Consider the following 23,735-nt stretch of genomic DNA (forward strand, 5'->3'; position numbering starts at 1 on the left):
CCCGCGCCTCTAGATGCTATGTTGGCCCACCTGCCCCGAGTAGCGCGGGGATTCAAAAGGAAAGACCCGATGGACTTAGATTTTCTCAGGGATTTATTTTTCTAGTTCCAAAGCAGTACAGAAGCCCGGAAAAAATAAGGAGTGGTTGCAATTTTAAAGGAAACTCAAGTCATATAGTTGTCGCTTAACGCGGTGCTTGATGACGTGCGTGACGCGGTGACGACATGCTTAACGCGGTGCTTGACGACGTGCGTGACGCAGTGCTTGACGACATGCTTGACGCGGTGCTTGGCAACGCGCTTGACGCGGATGACGTGCTTCACGGCATGCTTGACGCGCTCGGCGACGTGCTCGACGCGGTGCTCGGCGCGGTGCTCGACGCGGTGCTCGACGCGTACCGAGCTCACGCTGTCATCTTGGACGTGATGATGGCAATGTACCTCTGACGGCACGCCTCCACCACACTCACGTAGCCGGGGACGTGTGTCCTGCAGTGCTCCGCCCAAGCCGTCATTCGAGGGAAGTGCCTCGATGCCCCGACGAAGATCTAGTCCCAACAAACGGACAGACGTAAGCAATGCGTTAGCAATGGTCCTGAAAACATCCATCCATCCTCCATTGATCTTTACCTCCATGGCCGCGACGAGCGGCACGCAGCAGAGGTCCGCGATGGTCATGTCCTCGCCGCAGAGCCACGGGCCGGCTGGGCCCGAGGCCGGGCCGCCCTCCAGCTGAGCGTCCAGCTGCGCGTCCAGCATGCGGAAGGCGGCCTCGGCGCGCTCGCACGCTTCTTCGGACACCACCTTGGAGCGCTTGGTCCACAGGGGCTCCTGCAAAACGCACGCCAGCCAATCAGGACAGTCGCTCGCAGTGTAGAACCACAAGTTGGGCCGAGGCCGCGGAATGGCGACGACGCACCGTCATGTCCATAAGCCTGTTGTAGAGGATCGAACTGGAGAAGTGCAGCCACTGGTCCACCTTGGCTCGTTTCTGGAGGTCCTGCGGGTACAGGCTCCCTCCTTCCCCGTAGGCACTAGCCAGGTAGGCGACGATGGCGTGACTGCGATCAGCGGGAAAGAGAGAACAGAAACATCGCCTCCCCGGCCTTGTCGCGAGAAAGTGCGGCTTGGTCTGCGAACCTGAGAACCTGGTTGCTCACCTGTTCCACAAGCAAAAGCCACCGTCTTCTATGGAGGGCACCGTGTGGAGGGACTGTCCCTGCAACGAACAAAAACTTGTCATTCTCAGTGGACGAGATGGCACACGACAACCGACGAGCGAACCTGGGGAGTCCTTACCGCGGACAAGTCGACTTCTTTCCTGACCACCTGGTCGTCCAACCCCAAGGCCTTGATGGCGAGGAGAACGCCACCGACAGCAGGCGACAGGGGGTGGAGGTTCAGCGTGATACCCATGTTGACTGTAATTAAAAAGTCGACAAATGGCATATAATGAGTCCTCAACACCCGTCAACACCACAAAGAACGGCAAATCGTGCAAAATTGTATTTTCTTGGAAATTTTTATTGTTAACGATTTTTTTGAACACGCAAAGCCTGCCGCCACCGCCGCGGTGCCGCGGTGAACCGCAGGGTCCGCGACCGCAGGGCGGTTGATCAACAAGTGGCCGGGGGCGCTTCCCTCTCTCCCCCCTCCCCTGGAGAACCCTGGAGCCTCCCTGCGCGGCGGAGCGGCGGCCTGGCTTGCCATCATGGGAAATTCCCCCTCCTGAGGATCGAACGGTGGTCTGGGGACTGCCCCTGTGAAACACTGTGGAGGAGGAAGGGGTGCATGGCCGCGACCGCGAGTGTGTCCAGGGTGGCGTGCCGTGCATAGCGTAGCATAGCGCTGTGCTCGGCCTCGCTCGGCCCTGGACGACCTGGAGGCCGGTTGGGCCGGGGGCAGTGTGTTACAGTGTGTGTGCTGGCTTCTAGCGTCTAGCAGCTAGGACGGCGCCGCTCTCGCCGCAGCACAGGTTCGTACAGGCCAGACCCAGGCCAGGCCCAGGCCAGGGTGCATAGACAACGTAGGGCGCTTACCGCAGCACCACGGCGTGGCTCGCTGTGTTGACGACGGCGACGTCAGGGACTCACGACTGCTCACGACTCACGACTCGCTCCACCGCGCCAACCCGCACTGACGAGCCTGCCGCCTGCCGAGCATGGGGGACGCCGGGACGGGGAGCGTGGGGCTCGAAGGAAGTGAACCTTGAGCGATAAGTTGGGGCAGCAAGGCGGCAATGGGCTTAAATGTTGAGGCTCCTCCTCCTTATCTCGCGCCACTCCGGCATGAGAAACGGGGCGGCCGGGTGAGCCTCTGTGAGGCGCTGGACTCCCCTATCCGAGAAGGGCCGCGCCGTGGCGGGGTGACGGTCCTTTAGGGTGTGTGGCGCAATGCCGATGACGGAGCACGGAATCGAACCCTGGCCCGCCCGCGCTACTCCCGCTTCGAACTTGTTCCGGTGGGGCGAGCCTGTCACGGCCGCCGAGGCCCACTCGCGAGGCAGGCGAGAGGTGGCTGACCGGCTGACCGCCGGCGCGGGGAAGCACCAACTTCCCGCAAGAACGTCCGGAAGCAGTAGTGCACTCGCCTCTCCCTGCCGCCACAGCCACCACCAGTGGATGGACCCGCACGCCGTCGCCTCGCCGTGCTTTGCGGAAGAAATAGAGCGAAAATGAGCCGTGTCGGGTGTCCATCCCATCCCACCCATCCCTGACCACGGCGATGGCGGACCGCATGTGCCACAGCGGCACCCAGTGCCTCCGTGTGCCCCACGGGGCCAGGCACGCCTTGAGGCACGCCTTGAGGCACGCCCCGCACGCCACGCAGGGCGGCCGCAGAGGGCGGCTCGTCTGCCAAGCGAGAGGGATTTTTGATCTCGTGCCAGACACGCGCACGGCTAACGCTCACATGCGTGCGTAGCAGTTTTGAGCACGATTCAAATTTTGTAATGCAGCTTATGCAGAGGAACTACACTGAAAGTGCATGTTTTTCTAAAGGGAATGACTGCCAGAAATGTAGCCCGTGCTTCTCGTGTGCGGACAGAGCTCCTCTTCAAATGAATGAACGCCCCCTCCCTCGGCCCCCCTACGCTCTAGGCACGCAAACGCGCGTGCGAGGGAGAGAGAGAGATAGTGAAATTGGCTGAGTAGACTGAGTGGGAGAGAGAAAAGGGCATTGGGAGGGGGGGGGAGGAGGGGGGAGGTTGTCTGAGTCGTCCGTATCTACGCCGTATTTCGCGGAGGGAGTCGCGTGCTCGAAATAGGTACTTCGTCTACATTGGACGCGTTTACTGCACGAGTGTAACATTAATGCAATCCAAACTGACAAACAATGCTAATGAGTAAATCGGGTGTCTGTCTGTAGCAGGTGCTCTAAAACGCCCTGGCGAAAAATGGCAAGCAGATTTGTCGTGTGAGGGAGTTGATTCGGAAACGAGCTCACTCGGGTCGCAAAACATTCTTTGAATGAAAAACGGGGCTTGGTTTTGAGCTGTGAGAAGAATTAAAGGTAGAGCATAGATAAAAAAGTGCAAATGAGATGCTTTTGGATTTGAAAGGTGGCTTAATGTTTCTCACAAGGCCACGTTCCTCGCCCACCGATCCGGCGCCGACCCGATTCCGACGCTCCGCCGCCGCACCACGCCGCACTCCCCCAACCTCTCAACAGTAGTACACTTGTGAGCGATCTCGGTGTCGTGGACGTGTTGGAAGCAGAAAATGAAGTGGAAAATGCAGTGATCCGTGGACACTTGTGCGCTCGAACGAAACGGCCCGAAACTCATTAATGGGGAAATTGTGTGATCCAGTGAAAGCCTTATGCTTGCGGCACCCTTCGGCCTAAGAAACAGAAAAAACCTTCCGACAAACTTGGTTTCGCCCGTCACGGGTTTCAAGATGGCTGGTATTTGAAGGCCTCTTTGTCCGCATGTCACTATGAAACTTGATTCCTTTTGGACGGACAAGAAAAGATCGAGGTGAGAATAAGGCCAACGAAATGGTTGTACCTGCTACTAGAAATTGAGTGGGGATATTGTCAGTATTGTGGTTGGGAGACGACCCGAATTGAGGTCTAGGTTGCCTGGCCGTGTCGCTCGCCGCTTTGTTTTCATCCATATGTTGTCCCTTTAAGCGACGAGGCGAGGATGCGATATGGAAGTGTTTGTGAGACTCCTGTCGGCACAGGCCCTGCGACCCAGGACCCCGTTTTGTCCCTTATTGGTGTCTAGTCTCTGCTAGTTGCCACGGAGTTGCCATGAAAACTAGGTTCGCGGTGGGGTGGTCGGGTCGGGGCGTAGCAGCTCAGCAAGCGGCGCTTGTTTACCATTGCCGTGGCTGCTGTCGCTGTCTTCTGGCGTCTCGCTTTCGTTGCGAAACGCTGACGCTCCAGCGGTTCGGTGGGGCCAGGCAGTGCCCTCAGGACGTTCAGTCTCGTATTTGGATTATTGTTTTGACACTTGGAGCAGAAGATTAGGCAGTCATACGGGTTGTCAACAAGTGAACCCCAGCCTAGCCTAGAGGGACTAGATTCATGGTAGGGTTAACTTTCCTCAATTCATTTTTCTCTTATGATTATTGCTCCTATTATTTCGGCACTGAGTGTTCAGGATCATGTAGCTGCTTAGTCCTGTTCACACGTGCTTTTTAGTTTGTACCCCAATTTAGCTTATAATCGATTACTTCATTTGCATCAATTTGTTATGGGCTGTTTTAATGTATTTGGGGGCATGTAGATAAACATCTATGGGTGCCATTTTACTTTGTTGGTGAAATAATAAAGGTGTATTTAATATTTTTGTGTGCTCAGGCAAGATTCTATCATCAAGCGTCATGCTGATAAGGGAATCTAGACTGGGTATGTAAATGGGATTAATCAGATTAGCTTCTAGATTGGAAGAAAGTTTTCTATATTTAATGCAATCATGTCTGCATGCATTCATTAATTTGTTGGGGAAAAGTATTGTACTCTAAACATTTCTTTCTTCGTTAACACGTTGGTTGCGACAGTGCTTTTGGTACAAGGTTGTCCAATCCTCGTAAAATTTAACATCACCAAGAAATTAACATCACAATAAAAACAACAACTTTTACCAAGAACGATCTCAGTTTGTAAAATGTGACCTCATATGTGGTTTTGTCACAGTCAACGTGTCAAGCTTCTTTAACTGGTGGTGGGGGCAGCAGCATACTAAGAGCTTTAATCCAATTTAAGTCTGTAGTGCTGCTTTTCCATTTTTGCATTATATGCTCATTTCATCTCGCTTGGCAATAGAAGAACCATATAAACCTATCAGGCTTGTCATATACCTCTTGCCTGTATTAAAGAAATAAAACAACAGGAAAGTGTTACTGGGGTCAGTTACTTAAAGGAAATAAGATAGTATATAGTAAATGAATTCTTAACTGAACTTTATCATTCGCATTGAAAACTCTTTTTGGTCTTTTCATCCACCTATCCTGAGGCTTTTTCAAATTCTATGTGCTACCTGTACATATGCTCTAGGTAGATCCTCTTTGCACCTTTCTGTAGGTGTTCTTTCATCCTGATGTTTTAACCAAGGTTTTAACCTTTGTTTGCCATCTGGACATTGTTTGGTTGGATGGCATTGTTTAGTTGTTTTTCTTATGAACATATTTTACCTGTTGTGTAGGGAGGAAAAATCAGCTGGATTTTTTTCTGCCTTCCATCTCTTTTGGCTGATAATTTATTTGTTCACAGCACTGGGTACTTCACCTACACAGTGCTAGAGTATTTCAGTTACGATTGGCTTTCATACCTTTCCCAATATTATTTTAAGGTGCTGAGAGTTGATGGTCTGCTTTATAATTACACCTGGCACCCAAATCAACCATTCTGAGACAGTTCTCTTTTCTTTTTCACTACATTTGAATGCTAAAAGCTTACCTACTCTTAATTATGGTTTTCACCAACATTATTTAATCTCATGCTCCTAGTCTGTTAATTTTTGTCTTGTTGTTATGCCTCCCAATCCTGCTTTTTTCCTATTCTTTTATGACAGAGAATTAATTCCAGTTTCCCACATACAGGGAATCTGTGACATGTTCATCCATTGCTCTGGAGCGAACACTGGCGTGTCCCACGTTCACAAGAAGCGGAAGTTGGACCCCAGCCCTCAAGTTGGGCAGGTGAGTAAAGTCATCCTCACCACCTTATTATTTTTTATTTAAGGTATGATGTTTCCTTTCCTTCTGAAATTTGCAAACACCTATTTCGATATTATTAGATCTGTTTTAAAATTTTTCTTGAGAATAGTGCTGAAAATCTTATACAGTTTTATCTTTAACTTCAGCAATCCTAGCATGTGCCATGTTTTTTTCTTAAAATAACCTTCCGATCAGAAATATTTGATATCTACATATTACATTGTAAGAAAGTTATATCTGGAGAAAAATCTAAGAAGGAAGATCCATCCTGGCATCTTGGGCTCATCTATGAAACTCTACGTACATTTGGAAACCTAAAACTCATTATAAAGCAATAAGAAACATTAAGTTAAATCTTAAGTCCTGACTTGAAATTAAAGAAGTTAAATTTAATATTTATTGATTTTGTTTTCAACATTCAGAAGTAAAGAAGTGTGTTTCTTCTGCAGTATTTGAAAGTTTACACAGTTAGCTCTTGCTATGTTGTTCATTGGTAAACTAAAATTTACTGTGGTAACTGATTTGTTACACATTGTTGTGCACTTCTATCATATACATATCCTTTCATCTTGTAATGAGGACTCAGTATTTGCTTCAAGTCATCATACCAGCTGCTCTACAAATTCTACCAGAATAATACAGCTTGAAAGTAGCGTCTATTTTTCTGGCTTAAATGCCTAATCTAACAATGTTTTAAATGATAAGCTTAATCTTAATTGTACTCTTGTGGATTTTTATTTAATTTTTAAAAAAGAGAAGAAAAAAAATTTGAATCATACTTATATTTGACACGGCTCATGCTGTGCCCCCAGGCGGATTTGGCTGTGCTGCCTGATGGGCTCTACAATTTGAACGAGGTGACTGGCCTTCACCCGGTGTCCAAACATTCATCCACCAGTGAGCATCAATTGCCGCATCATACTGTTCCTGTTGGTGCTGCTAAGCATGCTGTACAGCGAAGTCCCAACAACATCCCGCAGACCTTTGTGCGTGCCTCCACCATAAAACTTCTTGACACCTATCAGCGATGTGGACAAAAGGTGCGCACAAAGCAGTGCGTAGGGCAGCAAAACAGCTCAAGGGTTTGTTAAGTTTTGAACTTGTAAAGTCAGTAATATTCCTAAATTTGTGAGAGCTTTTCTGAATTCTGTATTCATTATCTTTTGAGCTCCTCCCTCCCTGATTTTTTTTTAAGTCCCAAGCCTGTTCTGTAGAAAAACATATCCTGGGGTGTTTTACATGTTTTAAAATTACAGTCAAAAGCTTTCGAGTATTCTTCTGAGTGTCCGTTTGAAGGAAAAGTAGTTACCAGTAGTATTGATTTGTTGCTAGTTTGGTTTCAAAAATCTGTAGAGCTGCTACGAAACCCTACGAATCCAGTTATTCACAGTCGTCCATCTTTTTCCAGATGTGTATTTGACGGATCAGTGGATGTCTTTTAAAGACTGTTGGAATGTGTAAAACGAAGTATTTCCTTGATTAAAATTGTTTGTGGATGATTTTCATGTTCATACGTAACTTAAGGTTCACTCAGTTTCCTAAATGTATCTACTAATTTATTTTTCATAATTTGTTTGGAAACTTCACTAGTAAACGTTTTATTGTTTGGCGGTAAAGTGTGACACCAGTGGTCCAATCACATCTATGTTCCAGATTCCAAATTTAACCAGTTGTTTTTTTTAAATGTTTTTTTTTTTGTTTTAAGTGTATTGGATGATTTTTTTTGTATTTCAATCTCAAATTTAATTAAGTGCTGTTGATTTCAAATAGTTTGACTAGTTTGACATGTCACAGTTTTTTTTTTTTGGTTTGTTTTATGTAGCTTAGCTTTTTATTTAATGAAGAGACTGCTGATTACAAACTATGAATTTAAATGACCGCTTGAATACGGTGTTATAACAACACCTTTCTCCCTGCTTTGTTGCCCCTCAATACTTACGACCTGTGCCTGACTTGCCCTTTCCGCAGCGCAAGTCTTGCTCGCGCGAGGGTAATGGTGATAGTGTGGCCACGGCGGCAGCAGCTCCAACAACGACGGCGCACGGCAAGGGGGGAGGAGGGGGTGCGGCAGCCGCAGCGGCCCCTCAAGGCTCCTCCTCTGCAGATGGCGACTACCAACTGGTTCAGCATGAGGTGCTCTACTCCAACACCACTCAATATGAGGTGTTGGAGTTCTTGGGACGGGGGACCTTTGGACAGGTTCGTTTTGCTGCTCTTTGTGCTAATAAAATCCTTAAAATTGTTTCTAAATTTGTGGTAACCAAGCCTGCTTGCTCTGCCAGGTGGTAAAATGCTGGAAAAAAGGCACAAATGAAATTGTTGCCATTAAAATTCTTAAAAATCATCCATCGTATGCCCGACAGGGACAAATTGAGGTAATGTCTCCTTGAAATTTGAAAATGACTTGCTCCTGAAAGTTTTGTTCTTAAATTGTTTCATTTGATCTCAGGTTGGCATATTGTCAAGACTTGCCCAAGAAAATGCAGATGAATTCAATTTTGTTCGTGCTCTTGAGGGCTTCCAGCATAAAAACCACACATGTCTTGTGTTTGAGATGTTGGAGCAGAACTTGTATGACTTCCTCAAGCAAAACAAGTTCTCTCCTCTGCCTCTCAAGTTCATACGCCCTATATTACAGCAAGTCCTGACTGCACTTCTCAAACTTAAGGTTAGATGCTTATTTAATCTACATTTATATTTAACACCTGCATTAATCAAATTGTGTTTGATCCTTCAATTCATGTCAAGTGTGTTTCTATATTTTGTTCAATTTTTTTCAGCAACTTGGCCTCATTCATGCTGACTTAAAGCCAGAAAATATTATGTTAGTAGATCCTCAAAGACAGCCATACAGAGTAAAAGTAATTGATTTTGGTAGTGCTTCTCATGTCAGCAAGGCAGTATGCAATACTTATCTACAAAGTCGGTACTATAGAGCACCAGAAATAATATTAGGTTTGTTTTTCTGTCTTCCTGGCTTGTTTTTATTGCTCATGTCAGTATTTATCTATTCCATCTTATCGGTCTTTCCAGGTCTACCATTTTGTGAAGCAATCGATATGTGGTCATTGGGATGTGTAGTGGCCGAATTATTTTTAGGATGGCCTCTATACCCTGGTTCCTCGGAGTATGACCAGATAAGATATATCAGCCAGACTCAAGGATTACCCACTGAACACATGCTAAACAATGCATCTAAAACACAAAAATTCTTCTATAGAGACATGGACAGTACATACCCATTTTGGAGACTCAAAGTAAGGATTTAATTACCTTGCTGTGAAAATACTCATTTTGCTTTAAATTTTTAACTTTATTTCAGTTTTAAATTTTAAATAATGTCACACTGCCTATTTTAACAGACTCCAGAGGAACATGAGGTGGAAACTGGAATAAAATCGAAGGAAGCCCGAAAGTATATATTTAACTGCCTTGATGATATTGGACAAGTCAATGTTCCCACTGATTTGGAGGGGGGAGAACTTTTGGCAGAAAAAGCTGATCGACGAGAATTTATTGATCTTCTAAAACGAATGCTTACGATGGACCAAGTGGTAATATCCCTTCTCTAAATTATCCTTTTTTTGAGTCCATATTTTAAAGTCCTTTTGTGATCGCTCATCAATCTTCTATGGCTTTTCAATCCTTCAGGAACGGCGTATTACTCCAGGAGAAGCATTGAATCATTCCTTTGTGAACTTGGCACACCTTGTGGACTATGCGCACTGCAACAATGTCAAGGCAAGTGTGCAAATGATGGAAGTGTGTCGAAGAAATGCATACAACTCTACAAGTTCAGGGAACCACCATCAGCAAACAGCTGCTGCTCCCTCACTTGTAGCTAGCTTTGTACCAAGTTCCAATGGAAATGTTACCTTGACGTTCAACAACAATCAATTGACAAATCAACTGACAAATCAAGTAAGTAGTTCATTTGTGATTTGTTTAACAGAAAATTTAATTTTGTTTAATGTGGTCAATTCATGTTTCTTTACAGTATCAATTGTACAATGGACGGCGGCAGTATCCAAGCCACCAATTAGCTATCAACTCTATCCTGTGTCCACCTGGCTACCAAAGCATGGCTTCACCAACAAAGCATTTGACAGTTGTGGCTCAGCAGCCACCTCCACAGTTGCAAATACAACCACCAATCATATCTCAGCAGGTGTGCATTCTGCCTGAAGACTTACAGTGGCTGTATTCTAGAGAAGTAGTACTAACCTCCTCTTGTTACTCCAGGTTGGCAGTCAGCAACAATATGTACCCGTGCCTGTATCAGTAATGGAGCCCAATGGCAGACAAATGCTTTTGACAAATGCTGTTCAGACATCTTGGCCTGCTAACAGACAAATGGCAATTGTGCCATCTTGGCAGCAGTTGTCTGCTCATCAAGGTGCCATTCAGCAACCTCTACTTTCTGATGCTGGGGAATGGGGAAGGGGCCTGATTGTGGATTCAAGTGCACTATTGCAGGTCAGTTATCCCATTCAAAAGAAGCATAAAGTTGTCTCATGGTCTTGGTTTCTTATTATTATTATTATGAACATGTTGAATTAATCTCTTATTTATTTTTAGGATCAGCGACCTGTATTTCCTGTTGATGTGGCTGCTGATGTGTACTCAGCGGGTGATTCAAGCTTAGTTGATGGAAGTTGGCCTAATGTGGCAGGTACTAACACTACTAGTAGTGGGAGTAAAAGGGGCGTATCAAAAGCCAACCAGCAGCAAACGGTTTCACAACACCATCACCATGGCCACCACCATAACCATTTGTTGAATGTTCCTGGTGCAACACATACCAACACTCAACATAGGCAGGATCATCGGTCTGACCATCGTACTGCTGAAGGCAAAAAGGAACAAACTCAGCTAAGCCCTGTCAAGAAGAGAGTCAAAGAAAGCACACCACCTTCAGGTAAACACATACCCAAATTGAGCTATTGCAATTAAATTTTGTCATTGTTCTAATTTTTTGAATACATATGTTTTAGAATGTGCAAATGGAAGAGTGACAAGGAGGCATACACCTAATGAAAATAACCAATGGCAACAAGTAGGTGGCTCAACACGTCACTCACATAGATCTTCTCACAGACAGGTAAAGTATTAAGATATAAATAAATCGCATTCATCTAATATGTATCTAGAATCTTGGTAATCTATCATATTTCTTCCTTGTCTGTAGGGACACTCCGGTATATCGGGGCGGCAGCACACCATCACGATTGTGGACACTCCCTCACCTGCTGTTTCCGTCATAACAATATCTGACAGTGAAGATGAGTCGCCGTCAAAGTGGTAGGATGCCTTTCCAAATCCCTTCTCTGTGCTCGTGAAATTGGCTCCTTGAGTAAAATAATCCTTTGTTTGCAGTGCTGCTCCTGCATCTCAAGCAGGTAACACTGTTCCGGCTAACCGAACTGCTGCCCCGAACAGCACCGCCGTAGCGGCGACAGCTGTGCCAACCATAACAACGGCCAATGCAGGAGCCAGTGTCAGTAATCGGCACTGTGCCAATGTTATCTCGTGCGTGACTGTTGCTGACAGCGATGGCGAAGACCACCGCAGCCCTGCCAAGCATTCTGCTTTGCTGCAGCAGCAATATCAACTTCAACAACAACAACAACAGCAGCAGCATCAGCAGCAGCAACAGCATCAGCAGCAACAACAACAACAGCAGCAGCAGCACCAGCAGCAGCACTCCACTTACCATCACTCACACCAGTCCCAGGTCGTCCATCAAGTCAAGCACGAACCGAACCACAGGTAATTCTTGTTTTGTTTGTTTGTATGGATACGCACCACATGTTCTACTTTGTCCACTTGGCTTTAAGATAGAGCTCACACTCCTTTGAAAACAAATTTTCTTCTTTAGAAAAGGACAGGAAATGCGTTAGTTGACTGGGTCTAAGATGAAATGTAATAAAAAAACCACAACACTTCATTTATTATTTAGCGTTTTATCTATATACTTGTGTGTTTAAGTTTCATGCCCGGTTTACGGGGGGTTGTGTTTTTAACAGAATAACATTGACCAAAGCTAAGGTATCATACCTCGGCATTGTTTTAGAGTTAAGGCTTTTGTGGATTCTTAATGTTAGCCAGAGGGTGTTGTTTGAAATGAAACACAGTGAAATATGAAGCATGTCTGTGTGCTGTCTCTGCAGCTCAAGCTATGCGACCAGCACACCATCACACTCCCAGAAGAAGCGTCTCCTCTCCAAAGCTCAATCGGAGTGTGGATTGCCAGGGAGTGGCATGAGTCAAGGTCTAGCCACAAATGTGATCACAAGTGTGAACCCTGATCAAGCCATGGGCCAGGTCATGAACCAGGTCATGGGCCAATCTATGGGACAAGCCATGGGTCAGGCAATTAATCAAGCCATGACGCAGGCCGCGACCCAGGCCATGACCCAGGGCCCTGAATATACCACAATGACTAATTCTAGTCTCATCCACAACACCCTTACTCATAGGTACAGCCCCTCTGTAGTTGAAATTTATTCATAATTTTTTTCCTTCCACCATGTTGTAGGAGTAGTATATTAGAATGACTTTACTGTACAGTACTTGCATGACTTAATAGCTAAGAGGAAAAACAAACGAAAAGAAATAAAGAAGTCCCAAAACTATTAATTTAGTCAGAACGATCATAACTGAATCAAATGGAATGGTGATAATTGCTTTCATCTGAATGTTTGCTATGTTTGGGAATAACTTGCGGCCGACGAAAGGATGTCACTTATTGTTGGTTGTGCTGATTTGCCATTCTTGATGTTACGAAGTCTTGCTTTGTCTGATTGCAGGGACTATCTGCTGCCCCCAAATCAACACCAAACTCACAATCATCAGTCAAGTCAACAGGTTCTGCAGTCCCAACAACAGACACAGCAACATCCGCAGCAGGCTCAGATCCAACAGCACCAAGTGCAGCAGCAGCAAGTGCAGCAGACACATCAGGTGCAGCAACAGGTGCAGCAAGTGCAGCAGACACACCAGGTGCAGCAACAGCAAGTGCAGCAGCAACAACTTCAGCAACAGCAGGTTCAGCAGCAGCAAGTGCAACAGCAACAGGTGCTTCACCCGGCCTGCCATCCTGGCAACTGCAAGGACATGGGTGGCATCGGGGTTGCCGTGAGCACTGGGACGGGCTACCACTATGTGTCGACTTCGGCGGCGGCACCCATCCCGGAGCAGCACATCGTCTACGCCAGGTATGTTGACAGAAAGCCACCTGCCTCTTCTTTTTCTTTTTCCGTTGCCATTGGCTACCATTGCCCTCTCCCTCGGTTGCAGCGGAGACAAGCGCATGTCGTGGGCGCCGCCCGCCGCCCATTCAGGCAGGGACTTCTTGGCGCCGCCCTCGGCGCACGCCATGGCGTACCACAGCCACGCCGGCCACGGCGGCCACAGCAGCCACGGCCGCCACAAGCGAGAGCCCTCGGTGTCGGCCGTGTCCGTGCCCGTGGTGACGCACCGGGACTACCCCAAGGAGTACGCGCAGCCGCCCGCGGCGCACAACAACCGAGGCGAGCCCGTGGCCGCCGTGGCCGCCGTGGCCGTCACCAGGGACCAGCACCTGCTGGCCAAGTCGTGGAGCACGGCGGCCCTTCACCAGGGCTACAGGTGAGACGGCGGCCTCGAGCCTCGAGCCTCGTTCAGCACGGCTAGCATTAGCCAGCAGTAGCCAGCGGGTGCTATTCATCAATGACTGATTGGCTGGGACTTGGCCCTTCCATTCAACTCTTTGGCGGTTGTCGTTTCTTTTGTCTGTTCGGAGGGGGGCGGAGCATTGAGTGGTCTCACATGGCGTGGTTACTCGCCTGACCACTGCCTGAGCCTGTTCTCTTTTGAGTTCGAAATAATGGCCAACCGTTACGATGCCGAGCAGTAGGATGGTGTACTGACAGCGTGTTCGTGTTCCCTTGCAGCCGGCACAGTACGGCTCACTTGTCTCCTCAGCCCCTGGGCCACGCCAGCCACGCCAGCCACGCGGCGGCGCACGCGGCGGCGGCGGTCCACGCGGCGGCGGCTGCGGCTGCACACACGCGCCTGTCGCCGCAACACCCGCACCAGCTGGCGGCAGCGGCGGCGGCGGCGGGGCAGCCCCTGTACCACCAGTCCGACTTGTACCGACGCCCCACCGTATATGTGACCACCACTCAGCCTGCGTACCTGCCCGCCGGGCACCAGGTCCCTCCTTTCACCACAGGGTACGAGTACGGGCAAACCGTGATGCTTTGAACGCGCAATTTTGGACTTATCGTTTTTGTTGTGGCTGCTGTATTTACTTGCCTTAGCTTTGTTTTGTCTCTTTGAGGTGAAGTGAACTGGACGCTGTTCATATTATTTGGTGTGAAGTTTTAACTGCTGTTTCTGATGCACTAATGGGATTGTCGTGGTTGGCCATGCTAATGGGTCCCTATTTTAGGATGAAAGTAATTAAGGCATGCTTGGTCGAAGTTGCAAAATCAATGGAGGGTGGAATGTGCTTGTTTTTGTGGCCTAATCTCAACTTCAGTTTTTCAAAAGTTAAATTAGTGGAAGTTTATATATTTTTGGTCTGGAGTAAAGTGATCATGAAATCCTACTATGATGAATCAGACTGGCAATCGTTTTGGTTACATTGCATTATGTTAATTGCACCTCCACCTAAACTTTTCTCGAACTTACTGGATATTCACGTTTTTTTAGCTCTTCACATTGTTTTTAGTTGCATAATTCAAAGACGGCTACCTGCTTGTTTTATTTCATTTAGTGCCATTTTATTATTCTTCTTATTGATTTACGTTTGCTATCTGTTACAGAAGGGCCCTCCCTCCCCCAGCCCATCATGCCAGTGCTCGACCTATGATTGCATCTCATGCTGCACATCCATTGCCAGCGCACATGCAGCCTGCTGTGTTCTCATCACATACTCAGGTTGCAGCCTCGTATGGTTTTGCTCCACTAAGTCCTGCTAAAACGCAGTACCAGCCTGGCCTTTGGTTTCCCGAATAGGTGGGTTTTGCCGCGATTGTGCTTATTGTCTTTTGTTTTCTATCAATCAAGAATCTAACTGAAAGGTCTTCTTACATACAGAAATGCTATTGGAGCTGACTGGACAACAACTGCAGTTAACTTTTGTGTTATTTTTCACATAAATGTCACTTCATAAGATGTTATCTTTTAAGTACTTAGCTTTGGCTTTATATGTTATCTGTTCATAAGAGTTATATTTCTGTTTAATGTGTGGTCTTTAAATTGATGTTGGCAAGTTTCACTGATGCAACTGTAAATTTATTGTAAAGCTTGGTTAAAAGCATGAGAGTCCTGGCAGCCTCAGTTGGTGATGATGCACTTTAGGTGTTTCTCTAATATGAAGTTTAGGATCAAATTAGTTTGTGATGTGTTTTAGATACTGTGATACAGATGTTCAAGAAATCAATAATAATAATAATAATAATGTTCCTGAAGGAAACTGATGGAAGGCCATTCTTTGATTCTCATCTAAGAATGTAAAAGTGGGGCTTCTATTATGGAGAAGTGTAGAACTTGTTTTTAGATTACACGCACAGTTGGTAAAATACTGTTTTATCTTCTACATTTGATGTAATTTGTTTTCCTTTAGTTTGGTTTAAATTTTATGTCACTAATGTACGTCAAGTGTACATTACTTGTTTTCATTATGCTTTGTTGTTTTGCATTTGAAAAAGAATGTAATTAACCAATCTCATAAGTGTTGTCATAATGGGAAATCATTCCCAATAGTATGTGTTGATTGAAGTGTGTCTTTTTTAACCATTCCTCAAGATAAGGTGGTTCAAAGTTTTGCTTTTGCTTGCCTTTGTTGTATATAGATGTATTTATTGTTATTAACCATTATTGTATGATTTGTATCATCACAGACACTGTGTGTCTCTGTAAAATGTGGAATGTTTCTCAAGTTCATAACTAAGTTGTGTTTTTTATGTTATGTATGAATCATTGTTTATGTGGAATGGAGTAGTGCCACACATGGTTTGGACTAACCCATCAGTTTTCATATTTCATAATTTCATTTTGTTTCATTCCCTTTGAATTATGGTTAATCATAAAATTTCCTTTTCTCTTGGCATGCAATAGGCCTGGTGTTATTGGACCATCAGGCCGAGAGGTGATATTTTCTTAGATTAGAGTCAAATCGTATTTCTTCTGCAACCATGGATTTTAATCAATCTTTTAATTATCAGTAGGAAGGTTGAACTTAAATTATTTATTTTATTGAATGGTGTTGAAATTTCAGTCACCTTCTTCTCTAGTACACTTATGAAAACCCTCTCTTTTACTATATCATATTGGGTTTGGCTTCTGTCATTCATTTTGGAATGCATTGATGTGTAAGACTACTTGTAGTTGTTTTGTAGGTCATTACTTGCATTGCATTTTTAACAAGGCAAAAAGTACCATTTACTCTCATCTCACACTGAGGGTTAGGTGGTTTAACACGAATTTTGTGAGGGGCATTGTTCTTCCCACCTTTCCTAATCTGCCACAATTTTTACACTTTTTGGTTGTTTTGGTCAAATCCATCGTCTCATCAAATCAAAGGAAAATTTATCATATGTTAGCATTTTAATATCCTAGTTAAAGAATTTCATACCTACATACTGAGTCATATATTTTAATTTGATTAGCCCTTTTTGCCTTGATGATTTTAGTGCTTCTATTGGCTGGATGTGTACTGTCAACATAAGTTTGTTGTTATTCTCAGTCCAAAATTATTGGATATTGGTTTTATTTATAGAGAATTGTGGTGGCTTGGGCCTTTTTAATGTCATATTGCATGATACTTTAGAAAGATTTTGTAAGTCTTTAAAATCACAAGCTTTTTGAACATGCCTTTATAATTGTGATGTATCAGTAGCTATCAATTGCACCTTTTACATATCAAATTTGAACCCTTCAAGAAACACAAACTGGATCAGTAAAGGTGACTGGATTATTAATTTTATGGAAGCCGAGTGTTGCATTCCATCGGTGGTGGCATACTACTTGCTGCTCTGGGCATGCATGTGCTGAAGGACTGAATATTTCCATTTTGAATATTTTGTTAATAATGGGTCAGCTTTCAGTTGCTTCAGTGCAAACCAGTATCTTAACCTGTACAACAGCATTTTTGCATTAGAAGGCATCCCATATTTGTATGATTGCTGCTGGATGATTGTGGATCTCGAGGTAAACTTGTGATTGTTACTGCAAGTTTGATTGTTACTGCAAGGCTTACTTATCTTGAATGTCAGGAGCACTGCAGGGTGCAGAGAGAAATTCGGAGTACTTCTAAAGGCCACTCCAAGAATTGGGTACTGTTTTAATTATGGGTAGGGCTGAAAAATGTTTTATCTTTTATTGGATGCCCTCAAACTTACCAACAGCAGAGCTCAGTACTGGTTTTTCAACTGAATACAGGAGTTTTGCTCGTGATAAATAAATTCTGTACTATAATAGAGAATATTATGTTCTAGAGTTATGTAAAATGAACAATATTTTTGGATTTTATGATTAGATCTAGCTTTGGTTGCAGTTGCAAAGGTCTCCTTAGTTTAGTTGTATCAATTTGGTTTATGTGTAAAGCCATTAACTGCGAACTGACGTTTGTACATAAAAGTAATATTCATTAAGTCAATGGTTCCTCTTACGGTTTTCTTTTCTTCTAAATAATTGCAGTCTTCTTGCTTAAGGTTGTTATTGTCTACATTTGTTTGGGTGATTAGTATTACATTTAATCCTGCAAGTCTTAGTCCAGTTGTGGACTGTGTGTGATTGAATCACACAAGTAACCTAAAGTGTAAAGACGCTGCAGAAATATCAAACCTGATAATGACATTTAAAAGTACAATGTATGATACTGGGATTACATCAGTATCCCATGGTTTGCGTTTGTTTAGTGAGTTTATTGTTGGGAAGGTGTTGTTTCTTACTGCAATTAAATAAATCAATATGTTGTGACTTTGCATAAATATACAACTTACCAGTAGCTCTTTATTGATTAAATGGTAGTACATTTAAGTGAATTCACTTGATACGATAACTTCTTTTAATGAACTGCACGTTTAAAAGTAGTTGTGATAGAATTTAGATGTAACAGAAGCTTTTCTTATATCTGATATTTTGACTTGATTGGTTCATGTGTTTCACTCTGGATAGCTTAGTTCCAAATTTTTTTTTTTTTTCCTTTTTGTCTTTTGCTTGCCCGGTCATTATTGTGTTTTTCCTGTTGGTGATGGATTTTACCACTGTCAATCTTGTTGTTGCTAGGTTTTCACTCTGATTTGTTTTAAAGTGCTCCCTTTCACTTCCTAGCATCCAATCTCCTCTATTAGTGAAAGCTCTCCGCATTCTTAAATCTTACTTGATAGTGTTGCATTATGGAATTAGAGAGGTTAAAATTGAAAGAACATCTAAATCCTTCCCCAAATAACATGGGTATCCACATGTGTCTTAAAAGAAATGAAATTCGAATATGACAGGTGGAGAATGTAATAAACCAAAGACTAAAAAGAGCTGCTTATTCACCAGAGGGGATCTGTAGTATTTCAAATGCCATTATGATAAAATTCAATTGCTTGGTTTTGTATTAGTATTACATTTTTACTTGTGAAATGTCAGTTACCAATGTGTGTATGCTTTTTTGTTCTTTTTTTTTAACAATACAATTTGATTTTTTAAATTGTGCTCCCATTTTTTTTCTTCTTTTTTCTTTTCTTATCCATTTTTGACTAACATGACTAAACACAAATCATTTCAAAATTATTACATCAGTCCTATGGTATGTGGCATTTCACTTGGACAGTTTTTCCTTCAATTCTTAGATCACAAGTCTGCCAAGTACTCTTCAGTAGTTAATGTTGCTATCAGATGATTTCTAGTGTTTCAACTTGTTCAAATTTTTATTCATACCAATGGCGACAAATGTGAAGTTTGCAATTGTGCCAATGATGTTCCCTCGCGTCATTTAAATTTTGATGTGAGGAATTCTAAAATCCCCAGTGGGTCAGCACCCAGAAGTGAACCATATATTATTGATAGACTGAACTATATTATCATTTGTACAGTAAGATACCTGAGGTTCTTAATAATAATGTGCTGAGCGAGTTTTGTTCACTACCATCTATCTATCTCAGATAAAGTATCTCGCTTTCTAACGGTAAAACAGAATTGGTAGCTTTTAAGATGCAGGTCAAATTCGTTTATATGATTGCATGACCATTTGAAGTTGGAAGTTCGCACTTTGTTGCTGAGTTATTGAGACTGTGTTGTGTGGAGCACTGTAGGCGGCTAACTATATATTAATTAGTGGTTGTTAACTGTTTGACTAGATTTTGCCTATCTATAATTCTGTTAATTATGTGTTTGAAAATAATGTCCACGTTTTAGCTAATCATAGCAAACTGCAAGGACTGTTCCAATAGACTCACTCTCTTGGCTTTACCGTGCCAATATTTTGGTGTATTTGTGATAATAACCTTTGGTGAAGTATTTAATACTTTGCAGCACTTAGCATATAGACCAATTGATAGCACACCTCGTGTAGTGTGGGTGTTTTTTCCCTCTTTTTTATTACTTCATTATTTGACACATTATGATTCATTGAACAGACTATTTATAGTCTGGCCATGAACCAGTTATAGCTTGGATATCCCTACCATAAAGGATTCATGTTGTTAATGTCTAATATAAGCATCTTTTTCCATTTTTTGAAGAGGGCTGTTCATACATTCTCCACTCAAAAATTCTGATTGTCTTTTGACTTAATCATTTGTGGCAAATGTCATTAAGATGAGTAAACAAAATAACCAGATAACATTAATCACACAGTTTAGGCTACCCCTTGACATTTTATGCTTCATTCAACCTGCTTCAAGAGAAATTTATCTCATTTACTCTTGTTCCTTGAATTATGCATATCAATTTACTGCCTCAACACATCCTTCAACATTCAATCAGCTTCCTTTGCAGGGCTGTTGCATATCTAAATTTATTGACTTAAATTTGACAAAAGCAACCAGCATCATAAATATTGCGTTCCCAATTATCTATAAGGTTGTATGCACTAGAGGATCAGATCATTTGTTTGGGAAGTAATAATAATGTTAGCTTACCACCTGCCATTACTGTCATGACCACATTAGTATAAACATCAAGTAATTTATATTTGTTCTATTTCAGAAATTTGTGTTATTAAAATGAGTGTGTTAATTCTACCTCGTTTGAAGCTTAGTGTTGCATTGCCAATCAGATTACTGATCTTAATAGACTGTAACCACACTATTGGAAGGACTTTTTTTTTCAAAGAAGTTAACTCATTTTTGGTTCTCGAAGTGGTGCCCTCACTACATTTATTTACTTGTCTTAATTATTTAAATTCTTCTTTATTCTCATTACATGTATTTAATGCATGTTACAGTGGGTATTATAATTAGTTCTGGAAACTTAAGAGAGTGAAATGCTGGTTCCTTGGCTTGGCTTGGCTTGGCTTGTAGGTTGTACCTTTTTCTTACTCTGTGTATGTATTCTATTTCTAGTATTGCTTTTTTTCATAGTCAATGAGGTGGCTTGTCTTGTCGAAACTGTTCAGTATGAGTCAAGTCCAAGCTATGGCAGTGGCTTTCCTTCATTTTCTCTATTTCCGAAATTCATCTAGTTTTTCCGTCCGTGTGTCATGTTCTCCAAACCTCATTTGAAAATGAAATGTTTAGGTCAAAGTCCTCATGTACTCCACTTGCCATTTATTGTTGCATGTGTGGATGGCTTTATAGTGTTTTGTGTTGGTTTGAATAAATCTGTCAAAGTAATTCTTATATCTGATACATACAAATACTATTAACAAGTTTTAAATATTTTATATTGTTAAATGTGATATTAGCAATTGTCCATTTTCTACACCAGCACCCTTTGATGTTTAAAATTTATGCTCATATATATTACATGGATATCATTGTGTGACATTCTTAATGTAAATGCCTAATTGGTGTTGACTTTTTGCCGTCACAGTTATGCATGACAGCCTCTTAATCGCTACCATTTTAACAGTCTGTGTACAGCAATGTGTAGCTGTTTGTTTGCATGAGGCTTTTGTGGCTGTGTTAAATGGTATGCTCAAATGATACATGCTGTCATGGTTTTTCTGGTAAGGGGCTAAATGTTGAGAAATGCATGGTTCTTTGAGAGGGCCTAATGGTTGTTGCTTGTGAAGTGACATGACTGACTGTAGGAGTGACTTACCTGGGAAGACAATGAATCTTCAAGTGTTACATGCTTTGCTTTTTACTTTTTGATAATATACCCTGTCTATTTAACTGTATTTTAATTCCCATCACAATTTTTCTCTTGTCCTGTGACATTTTTTTAATCTTTCAAATTTGGTATGTGTTCATGGTGTGGTAGTGTGCGTTTATTAATCCCAAAATAGGTATTCTGAACTTTAAAAGTAGGTTACTAGACAAGACAGATGGGTCGTAACCTTGCAGTGATTTTACAATATCTCTGCACAATCATTTGCGAGTTTATATATTGCATGTGCATGAGAGTTACATATTCTTGTACAGGGTGCTTTGTGTGTTGGTACTTTTAGCCTTTCTTGTGTATAATTGCACAACCATTTGTTAGGAAGACAAAATTAGTGAAAAGAATAGTTGGTTCTTGAAGACTTTTCCCACACCTCATTATGGTGGCTGGAATAGTATATTAGAGTTGCGATTCATGGTGTCATCAACTACTTATTTAGTACAAACCTCATCACATATATCTCACTGTCTCCCAATTTCAACATGAGACGAGCACAATGTTGAAGTGTTCCTTCTACAATCTAATGACTTTTTATCTTAGAGAAAAATATGTGAATCCTGTGTTATGGACCAGATTATTTAATTTGTAGTCATCCCTCTCTTTTAAGCTCATATACTGTTAATAATGGGCAAGGGAACTGGGGGGATGCAGTTGGCAGAGTTGTAGCTACAATGTTATGTGTGGAAATCATAGGCAGCAGTGATATTTAGCTATTGTCAGCTTTAATGTCTATAGTAGATTCTGCTGTCAAACATTTATATGTATTAGAGTTTATTTTGTCTCACTGTAATATCTGGTGGGTGGCCCTGGGAGCAAGTTAAAACATTAAACCTTACGTGTAAATTATGATATGGTTATATTATTAACGCACTTAACTATTTCAAAAAGTACATATTGAAGAAGTGTTAGAGTCTATTTTGCTTGTATCCATCTCCTAGTCAGTAGAATGGGGAAAAAGTGTTGTACAACTAAGCAAAAATTAAAAAAAAAGAAAGAGATAAAGATGTTGTCTTGTTTTTAACCCAGATGCCTCTTTTTCCACATCCGCACAAATGTGTTTGACAATGGACACGAGCGTTGACTTTGACGTTCGGTTTCCTTTTCCTTTTCTCTTTTCGCAACCATGGGTCGCATCTGATAAAGCAAGTTATTTGACGACAGGTTTAGAATCGCACTTGGAGTTGTTAGCCTTCCCGGTTCACCACCCTTTGCCTCCCCTTCCGCGTGAAAGCCTCCTAGGCCGGGTTGGACAGAGGAGGGCGGTGTGGTGCCAGCCAGCCGAGCTGGAGCTGGAGGCTGCGGGGACGTCGCCAGCGCCGCAGGAGTGGGGCGCGGGGCCCGCGGGGCGCTAGAGCAGGGAGGAGGGAGGGGGCCGGCGGTGGCCGTCAGCTGCACCACGCCGCGAACCTCGAGGGACGTCGCTGTGGCTGGGCTGGTCGCGGCTCGGCCAGTCGCGCACTCACAGAATAGTGGCCTCAGTCGGCAGTCGGCCGCGCCATTCGTTGCGGCGTTCGGCGTTTGGCGTTTCGGTGCGACCGCGACACCGCGACGCGGACGTGGACGTGACTCGGCCGCGCCGCGCTGCCCCGCTACCCCGGCGTCGAGTGCGGCGTCGCTCTTACCTCCAACCCAAGGCAGGGCGTCGGCGTCCTCGTCGGCGTCGTCTCGTGGCCGTCATTGCAGTGGACCGTACGGACCGTGCCCCCGCCGCGCGTGTCGTGTCCTTCGGGACGACCCCCCGACGAAGCCAGGACGTCGAGGGCGTCCCCGCAGCGTCGCGACGCCACGGCCAGCAGCGCCAGCAGCGCGGGGCCCATGTGCCCGTCCTGGCCCTGCCCTCCCGCCAAGGGATGTCAGTGACCGGTGAGTGCAGAGGTCGTACCTCCACCTCGGCGAGTGCTGGGCGCCGACGACGGACCAACCCCCGAAAAAGCCCCGCGCTGCAGACAACTTTTGCGCGGTCAGATTGAGGCGGCACACAGGTAGAGGCCTCGGAGGAGCCTAGGTACAGACGGCAGCAGGCAGATGAGAGGAATCGCAGTCCAGCGCAGCGCGCAGCCAAGCCCGGACGGCAGCATGACGGCAGATCCGCGCCCAGCCGGCAGACACTGCTGGCTGGGCACTGCCAGCCGCCACAGGGCACATGGCGGCACATGGCCACAGAAGGCACGTATTAGCAGTTAGAAAGTGTTCATCAACGTGAGGCAAGGCGCGGCGAGGAGCTGACCAGACAGACGGTACGGCACGGCGGGGCGCGGCTGGG

The 23,735-nt window shown here is 44.2% G+C and overlaps 2 protein-coding genes across 9 annotated transcripts; one reads left to right on the plus strand and one right to left on the minus strand.

Annotated features, from left to right (window-relative positions):
* Positions 1 to 75: 75 nt before the first annotated feature.
* On the minus strand, positions 76 to 3,673 carry LOC117651331 (glutathione S-transferase 1-like). Of its 2 annotated transcripts, none has more exons than XM_034395243.1 (6): positions 3,578 to 3,673; positions 1,299 to 1,420; positions 1,160 to 1,218; positions 919 to 1,060; positions 630 to 830; positions 76 to 547 (listed from the first exon to the last, which is right to left on the minus strand). In XM_034395243.1, exons 2-6 carry the CDS (start codon positions 1,413 to 1,415, stop codon positions 404 to 406), a joined length of 663 nt encoding a protein of 220 aa, XP_034251134.1. In that variant the 5' UTR covers positions 1,416 to 1,420; positions 3,578 to 3,673; the 3' UTR covers positions 76 to 403. The 2 variants fall into 2 exon arrangements, with proteins under 2 accessions (XP_034251134.1, XP_034251133.1); XM_034395242.1 differs by lacking the exon at positions 3,578 to 3,673 and adding an exon at positions 2,039 to 2,288.
* Positions 3,634 to 22,474, plus strand: LOC117651330 (homeodomain-interacting protein kinase 2). Of its 7 annotated transcripts, none has more exons than XM_034395234.1 (23): positions 3,634 to 3,975; positions 4,806 to 4,853; positions 6,047 to 6,145; positions 6,976 to 7,245; positions 8,132 to 8,362; positions 8,446 to 8,538; positions 8,613 to 8,831; positions 8,944 to 9,118; positions 9,197 to 9,420; positions 9,526 to 9,717; positions 9,815 to 10,084; positions 10,161 to 10,331; positions 10,406 to 10,639; positions 10,742 to 11,081; positions 11,158 to 11,264; positions 11,352 to 11,464; positions 11,540 to 11,932; positions 12,334 to 12,642; positions 12,973 to 13,380; positions 13,463 to 13,792; positions 14,098 to 14,379; positions 14,974 to 15,166; positions 15,248 to 22,474. In XM_034395234.1, the coding sequence occupies exons 3-22, from the start codon at positions 6,059 to 6,061 to the stop codon at positions 15,164 to 15,166; spliced, it is 4,641 nt and encodes a 1,546-aa protein (XP_034251125.1). In that variant the 5' UTR covers positions 3,634 to 3,975; positions 4,806 to 4,853; positions 6,047 to 6,058; the 3' UTR covers positions 15,248 to 22,474. The 7 variants fall into 7 exon arrangements, with proteins under 7 accessions (XP_034251125.1, XP_034251127.1, XP_034251128.1 ...); XM_034395237.1 differs by having other exon boundaries at positions 3,635 to 3,975; positions 6,976 to 7,203; XM_034395236.1 differs by lacking the exon at positions 4,806 to 4,853.
* The last annotated feature ends 1,261 nt before the right edge of the window (positions 22,475 to 23,735 follow it).

Source organism: Thrips palmi, unplaced genomic scaffold (assembly GCF_012932325.1).
Source record: "Thrips palmi isolate BJ-2018 unplaced genomic scaffold, TpBJ-2018v1 HiC_scaffold_5, whole genome shotgun sequence".
NCBI lineage: Eukaryota > Metazoa > Arthropoda > Insecta > Thysanoptera > Thripidae > Thrips > Thrips palmi.